The sequence below is a fragment of the Diachasmimorpha longicaudata genome, chromosome 13 (assembly GCF_034640455.1).
Source record: "Diachasmimorpha longicaudata isolate KC_UGA_2023 chromosome 13, iyDiaLong2, whole genome shotgun sequence".
Taxonomy (NCBI): Eukaryota; Metazoa; Arthropoda; class Insecta; order Hymenoptera; family Braconidae; genus Diachasmimorpha; species Diachasmimorpha longicaudata.
The window spans coordinates 3,047,367-3,055,736 of NC_087237.1; the positions used below are offsets into that span (position 1 = coordinate 3,047,367).

An 8,370-nucleotide genomic window follows, 5' to 3' on the forward strand; every position below is an offset into this window, starting at 1 on the left:
AAAAATTTCCCGTCGAACGAGATCTTCCCAGAATCTTCAATAAAATTATCAAAATATCCTGAAGACATCTCTCCGGTGACTCAAGAAATTCTTCAAAAAACCTAAAGACTCATTTTCGCTCTGAAAGTCCCTAAAAAAAGGGCCCGGCGCGCTACCCGGAGATCCCTCAATTTCCGTCTGACCGCATCGCGTTTGTTTCCCTTGCGAAACGTGAATTTCCCCCAATATTATAAACAACCGAATAAATATTGCTCACTTCAATATCCGTGATGAATGTCCCTATTTCTCTACCTTGGAAAAAAAGTTCTCCGGTGTTATCTGACTATAGTGCGAGAGGAGGTATTCACGCTGGAAACAAAGCTCTCGCTACAAATCAGTGTCGAGTCCAGATTCGCACACCCGACGCTCCCTAAATCTCATTGCCCCCACACCCTCAAGACAAGAGTCGCACAGCATGCGTGCGACTCCTCACTCACTCATTCTGCCTCTGGTGTATATAACATTGGGCAATGCCTTCTATTTCTATATATTTTCCGTACCTCTCGCTTCCACCATTCGTATACGTAACGCCAACGAGGTGCAGCCCCCGAAGGCCCTTGCGTGGCGTCAGCTGTTACGCCACTTAGCTTCACCCCTAATATTAAGCCCTCACGATTGGTGCCTTATCATATATTGAACAAGCGCCACAATTCAATGACATATCAAATGTTGAAAAAGTTTCATTAATTATTGGGGGCCGATGGAGGCTGCAGGGACTTCACTGGACTTTATCGCATCCCCAGGTAGGAAAAAACGAATGGGCCAACCTTGGTACAAGCACGGCCGCCGAGCTGCCGTAGCTCGGCACCCGGGCTCCAGCCAAACTCGCGCCGAACTTGGCTAGACCCTGGGATGATAACACGGGGCCAGGCCTGGGACCGAACTTTGGCCAGACTTCGGTCGCCGTACTTTGGCCGCACTCTGGGCTTACCATTCGGCCCGAAATTGGCCCAGGCCTGTTGCCGAACTTTGGCCGCACTCTGGGCTTACCATTCGGCCCGAAATTGGCCCAGACCTATTGCCGAACTTTGGCCGCATTCTGGGCTGACCATTCGGCCCGAAATTGGCCCAGATTTACGACCAGAGCTGTGGCCAGGCTCCAACCGTTGCCTGTATTGGGTTCAGAATCACCAATAAATATATGAACGGTATATCTGATAAGCAGACATGTATTTATTACCTTCAACATTATACAGAAAACAGTTTTATTATGTGACAAAACTTATATTTAAATTTATTAAATCTATTGACAAAAAAACTCAGCCAATCAAAAACTTTTTTCCTCCTATCGACATAGTACATGTTTTCATCCGATTTTGGTTGAACAGTTAAAGATATGCAGTGTTTGTATCTCCAATTTTCATGAAAGATAATCACAACTATGAGATTTTTCCGCGAACAGAATATGAAAACTCAAAAAAATGATTGCAGGTATAAATTGTAGAAAAATCTTTTGTGGATTATTTTCATCCGCTTTTAAAATAAATAATCTACGTAGATCATTTGAATCCGAAATTTAATACGACATACCATATTAAGTCTTAATAAACTCTCTCTTACAATCTAATAATATTAGCAGTCAGTCTTCAGAATTCGAAGATTGTATTAACAAAATATCCAACAAAATAACGCACCAATGTTATTTTTTAAATTAGTAGTTTAGAATTGATAAATTATCGTGCTTCAATTCAAGCATGAAAACAGTCATTATAATAGCAATATTATGGATAATTTATTCCGCTATGGATGATAAGAATTAATTCTTATATCCATAGACAATTGCTGATACGAATTATCCTGATAAGAATTATTTTTTCATCTCGGAAAGACGTCCTTTTTTTACAATAATGTCTTCTCCATCTGCAACTCCGGAACACAGAATGATATTTAGTTGCATTGATTGTGTGCTAGTTCTATATAATATTGCTTATTATATTCACTCTTTCAAACAAACTTAGAAATATAAAAAAGTCTTGGATAGGATTACATATAACTAATTAATTTCAACCCTTAAATTTGAAATCTTTGGGGAATATGGACGCAGTCCGATTGTGAAACTTCAACCTTATAAATATTATTTGACTTGAATCACCAAATACTGAAAACAGCTCTCAATGGCTGAAATTACTTTCATTAGAATTTTTCTTAAAAATTAAAAATCCACTTATTATTTTTCCCTTTAAACTTTTGGACATAATATTTAATCCCTGAACCAACAACGGATATTTATTCCCGTGATCTAACTTATGAGGAAATGACATAGAAAATACTTTATTATGCTAAGATACATCACATTTTCCAATTGTTATTTCCATCTTCTGGATTTCCGACCTCGCCAGGAGAAATATAATAAATATAATTAATACTTCAATGACAGCCGAATACTAAACAATATTCATATATTAATATATATTCTGCCCAATGAAACGCCTCGCGATAAAAATATATTGATAATATAAACTTTTCCTATTAATCGTACCTTTTATCAAGAATATCACAACTAATACAATTACGAAAATGAACTAATGGAGTCATATTAACACAGTGATTTTACAATTCCATTTATCCCGGAAAAATGAAGTATTATCGATTGGTATCAAAGGAACAAACTGAATTATTCTCGTTATGATGACTTGACCCGCGTTGTCGTTCCTTACGCCCACCCTCTCGATCGCCAGAACGTGACAACCAAGTACTTACTTCTGACATTATCTTCTTCTCATCAGTGCTGGATCCTATTACCTCAATTATCACATCAATCAGTACTTTGCATACTGTAGTGTTATAAAAATTTTTCTTTTTCTTTCCGCCAGCTTCCTTTCCGTAACCAGAATAGTGCAGTGACACTGTCTTCCTCAGAACCGCAGATAGGATAGTGGAAACACATATTTTCATCTCTTTTTTATTGCTTATCAAAACTCTCATGAATAATCGCTAAAAATAAAAGAAGGGAAATTTTTTTGAATTTATGAACATGAGAAGACATCTTTGGGCTCATCGCCAGCGGGTTGGTTCTATAACCAAAGCGTTCCAGTGACGTAGACTTGAGTCCCGGTGATGAAAGATTTTTTCATCACCAGAAAACGAACCCAGTGCATGTGTCACCGCCCAATTTATTGATTTTACATAAAAAAGAAGAAAAACGATCAATTTCAGATATATTACCAGTGTTTCTACGAGATTTGGGTCCGTTGTCAATATCGCTTCGTATTCCTGGAACTTATCATCCATTTCAAATAGTAGTGGCGTAGACATCTGCTTCTGTATTTCAAGCAAGCTAGGACCAGAAGCTGGGGCTAGATTAGTGCCAATGATTGTGGTCTTGAGCTCATTCATAGACTGCTTTAAATCGTAAGCCATCCTGCGTCTTAAATTTTCGAGCTTTTCATCTAATTGCTGATCAAAGTAATCTCGAAGGGAGTTCAGGATTCGACGTTCATTATCAGCATAATGACTAGATGACAACTGGTTTTGTGGTCCCAGCATTTTTGGCATCTTAGCAGGGGGTACCATCATTGATCGTGAAGTTTTTGGAGTTCCTGGGCTCACAATCGAATTCAATCCGTCTTCAGCGCGTGTAGTAGACGATGCACGCCTTTTTCGGTTACCTTATGAAATTAAAGGAGGACCAAACGATATAAATTGATGGGTAGCAGCATCAGATGAAAAAAAAACTACCCAAGCCCCCACCAAAAATATATAATATAATCTAATTCTATATAAGTTCCGAATTTTGTAAAGAATGTTCAAAATATAAATTGGACCATTTTCAAATATTTATAAATATAAATTTTTTCATGCGGGAGGAACTTGGCCGATGATTGGTCATGGAATATCCGAGCCGATTTTACCTGAAGCGTTATGGACTAGTGGTGAAGGAGGTGTCAAATGAAGTTCTTTTCTTGTATTTCTCGCTGAGTCCATCGATTTTGTAGGTGACTGCAGAATTCCATCGGAGGAATCATTGCTCTCAGATTCATCAGTTTCGACGTCTTTAAGCAAAGTAATATTCTTCCTTGACCGCTGTTTAAATGATAAACATGCACCTGGAAATTATTGAAAATGATGATTTATCCCTGACCGGATCATTTAATTAACACGAACTTAGAATTACGTGCTACAGTCCCATATTACCTCAAAATTGATTTATTACCTGTTGGTACAGATCGCGATTTACTCGACATTTGCAAAAAGCCAGAATTATTTTGAGCCTTTGAGGCTCGAATCTCCTCAGGATTAGCTATAAGACAATCATGATTTTCGTCTTCAGAGTCAGATCCACTCTGGTAAATGCTTTGAAATCTTGTCTTTGGTTTTGCTTGTATACCTACGAAATTTTACAAGTTTGTAGTGAAGTAGTAACACAACGTAAGTTGTCTCCAGCCTTTGTTTTTTATAGCTATTTCAAAGTGGGGAAAGAATGCATGCATTTGAAAAAATATTTTTTTTGTAGAACCTATCGCTCCTACAAAAAAGGTTTCTATCAAAATTTTACCATTTTCCGTAGATGTTCACTTTGATTTACCTCTTCACAACAGAATTATAATGCTTTCCTACATAAGAGATGGTGGGGAAAAATGGAACGTTTCTCGTCCCCTCAACATTCCAATGCTTTTATGTATAAACAATCATATCAAGTGTAAATCATAAATTTTCCACTTTATCTTGTTCGCACGTAGTGATTTCTGTTAGCGACTCAATTTTTTGATGAGTAAAGAATTGCAATAAAAAAAAATAACCTAATATTTTTCGACCACAACATAATAAAAATTTTCTTATAAAATCATTCAATGCGATTCTCTCTTAAAACGATGTTTCGAGACAAATACACATGTAATGACTGCACAGATACATAATTAATATTTATTTTGTAAAAGATTTCAAAAATTCGGTCAATCTAATTCCCAATTTAGGGAACGATGGGTCTTTTGATGTTAAATACGAGAGTTGAATAAATTGGGGATGAATAATTGGGGTTAAGAGTGGTTATAATTGTTGATAATTGACTTTTACTTCATATTAACAGGACTTACCAGACTTTGGAGTTTGATTTCTAGGTGGAATCGGGATTTTAGTACTAAAGATGTTGTTTAGTTGAGACTTTGATGCAGTTAAGGGTTTTGCTGAAATTTTTGCTTTCGAGGAAGTTTCGGACCTCCCCCCCTTTCGATCATTTTCACCATCGGTTGTCTCACAGTTGAGAGTTACTTGGGCCTTTTTTAATCTTCTGCGACCCTGATCCAAATCAGCTGAACACAATCAACATATGATCCTTTAATATTGAAATGAACCCATCGAGCAATTCATCAAGTTATAAGTGGAGTCATTTCAATTTTTGTACCTGCTCCGGTGATGAAGCAAAATGGATAACTTTGCCAAGAGTCCTTGGGCGAGTGCAATTTTTCCAAGTAGTCGTCAAGTAGATGATATTCAGTTGTCGGTGGGAATTTACAGGTGTCTTCTTCTGCACTATTAAACCATTTTTTCGGCACCAAATCAATGCATGGTAGCCCTTTTTCGTTTTTCTCGAGAAATTCGATGACTGCGAATGGTTCGCTGAGATTTTTTGGATCGCGAGATGGATGTGAGGTTTCCGACATTTTAGGTTATGAAAAAAAATCACGATTCGTACAATTGAACCTGGTGTTTTCGAGTAGTTTCATATAAACTGATAACTTTGCAGAATGATGCATATAGCTTATTATTTAACAGAAAAAATTGCGTTTCTATTTCCATGTGTTTTGAACGGTTTTTTGTCATCACCCCACTGATGCTTCTTTTTTAGCGCCACTATTCCTTCAAAACGATTATATCACAAATATCTGTCAAACACTTAACACACATTTAATTCACATTAAATTCTCACTTCTTGTAATTTACCGTCAACTTAGTTGGTGAAATCCGAATTTGAGACAAAAAGCCCGATAAACGGATGATACGAGCAATTATGAAAGGTTATGTACACGGACGCCAGATCTAACCGATTTATGTCCCACTTGCATGTAACGACTCCACTATTGAAATTTTCTAACGACCTCGATGATCGGATTTTCATGTCGATTGTTGATTTAAAACATAAAATTGTTTGTTTCTTCCACAATTTTAATCACGAGTTCAACTAAAACATATACCCTCATTCATATACCCTCTTACCAAAAAAAAACTGCATTTCACAATGCGAACAATTTTTACGTTATTTTCTAGTGGAGGAGGGATATGGCGTATTGTCGTCCAGTTACATTTAATAAAGCACATTTGTGTTTAATTTTGTGTGCCTTCTTACATGTCATTTCAGCTGCCCAGGACTTAATGTAGAATATTCCTACTCGACTGGAAAAGTCTGGATAACTAAACGCCTCTTCCCTACTACTTTCCTGGTGTCCGAAAATATATATACCAGTAAGATCATCACAAATTTTGGATTTTCCTGATTTAACGAGAATTTGTGAAATTACGAAAACTTTCTCAATATCTAGGAGTACCACGTTATTTGGATGACTTGTCGTCAAGGTTAGACCATTGATGTTGATCATATTTGATGTTAAATGAATTTCCCCATCAATTATCATCGTTGTAGGCTTTCTCGCGATAACCCAATCACTCAGTATGTGTTTCTGATTAATTACCATGGTTCCTCCAGACTCCATCTCAGTTAGTCTGTTGATAATTTGTGTGAGTGGTTTTATCGAAGAATGAACGAGTTTTTTAAATAAACCAATGTAACTCTCTCCCCAAAACGCTGAGAGCTCATTCAGAGGAATTTTAAAGTATTGGGCATCATTAGCAACGTGGATGATACTATGCCAACTGAGAACTTGAGCCCCTTCATCATTATAAACATCAGGTAACGTCTCGAAACAAATTTTTAGCAGAGATCCAGCATATTCACTCAAATCCTTAACGAATTCCTTACTGTTTAAAATTCTGCTAGCAAAGACAAATAATGAGAAATGACAACGTAAAGGTTTCGGTAAGAAATCTTGTAACACGACGATACCACAATAATTAAGGAAAAACTTGAATTGTGATGCTTTCCATCTTGAGATATTATTCACATCAAATTCTTTCCTTTGAAATTCAATAGGGATATCGGCTTTTAATGACCTCATAATACCATCAAGCCGACGAACATCAGCTAATTTGATCCTCTGGGCTGAACTTCTCGTTAGCCATTTATCCAGCAGCCATTTCATATTACCAGAATAGAATAAATGCATTAAATCTAATGGCACTTGTTTTGTCAGATCGAATCTATCCAAAGAGAGCAGCGGGGACACAGAACCTTCATAATGATGTTCTGGTTGAACTCGCGTCTCGTAGGATACTTTAGTGCGTAAATTTGCATTGGTCACTGGATATATGCGTTTTCCTCGTCTTCCACAACCTACTGTAATGCCCTTGGTGAAACACCTTCCACAGGCATAGAAGGCTCCAGGAGCTTTGTGGCAGCAAATGAATGCTCGAGCTGGCGAATCAGCCACTATTGCTACAATTTTCACCTCAAAAACCTTGTCATCAATGCGCAAACCATTTTCTTGGAGTTCATTGGCCTCTTCAACAAAATCAGTCATGAATTCTGTGGCTGATAATGGTTTCCCATCCCCACAATAAATCGCGGCAGCAAAGGGTTTGGTAGTGTAATTTGGATGCTGTATTTTTATTGAAATTGGCCAAATTTCCTTCTTAGCATTCCGGTATACCTGCATACCGTCAATATGAACCAGAAGAGAAATGTCGTTTTCTCGATAAATTTGAGTTGAAATTATTTTTCTGAGTCCCGAGGCGATTCCCAAATAAATGAATTCACCTGGAATCTCATGAACTCCTCTCATGGTTGTTAGGTGTCTGCAATGGGGAGTTTGCAAAAACATTCCCCATGAGAATTCAATTTTTGGAATGCTGTTCCATATGGGACCCAAGCCTGGCAAACCATGCCCCTTGTCTGCCTGGCCATGTCTCGGGGCAAGCTTGGTGACCCAAGCCTGGCAAGCCATGCTCTTTACCAGTCTGGCCATACCTCGGGTCAAGCGTGGTTGCCCAAGCCCGGCAAACCGTGCTCTTTGCCAGTCTGGCCATACCACGGGCCAAGCTTAGTGACCCAAGCCTGGCAAGCCATGCTCTTTGCCGGTCTGGCCATGCCTCGGGCCAAGCTTGGTGGCCCAGATCTGGCAAGCCAGTCTCGTGCCAGACCTGGCCCGTTTCGTGGACATTGGCATTTCCTACCTGGGTCGTCTAGTTAAATTTGGCGACTGTCTAGTAACATGTTACATCATTTTTCTTAAAATCTCCTCAATTCCCTCAATGCTCCCCCTTCCCCCTGTTTTCCATCCG

The 8,370-nt window shown here is 38.3% G+C and overlaps 1 protein-coding gene across 1 annotated transcript; it reads right to left on the reverse strand.

Moving 5' to 3' along the window:
* Window positions 1-1,194: 1,194 nt before the first annotated feature.
* On the reverse strand, window positions 1,195-5,641 carry LOC135168540 (uncharacterized). Its single transcript, XM_064132832.1, has 6 exons — window positions 5,381-5,641; window positions 5,073-5,288; window positions 4,193-4,366; window positions 3,891-4,085; window positions 3,205-3,647; window positions 1,195-2,973 (listed from the first exon to the last, which is right to left on the reverse strand). Exons 1-6 carry the CDS (start codon window positions 5,637-5,639, stop codon window positions 2,623-2,625), a joined length of 1,638 nt encoding a protein of 545 aa, XP_063988902.1. The 5' UTR covers window positions 5,640-5,641; the 3' UTR covers window positions 1,195-2,622.
* Window positions 5,642-8,370: the final 2,729 nt, after the last annotated feature.

What these genes read in the sequence shown, in the direction of transcription:
- LOC135168540 (XM_064132832.1), bottom strand. Translation starts at nt 5,639, where the DNA reads ATGTCGGAAACCTCACATCCATCTCGCGATCCAAAAAATCTCAGCGAA. An exon ending in AAATCAAACTCCAAAGTCTG is followed by an intron (nt 4,367 to 5,072) that starts GTAAGTCCTGTT and finishes AAAATTTCGTAG; the next exon opens with GTATACAAGCAAAACCAAAG. An exon ending in CAAATCTCGTAGAAACACTG is followed by an intron (nt 2,974 to 3,204) that starts GTAATATATCTG and finishes TTTTATTTTTAG; the next exon opens with CGATTATTCATGAGAGTTTT.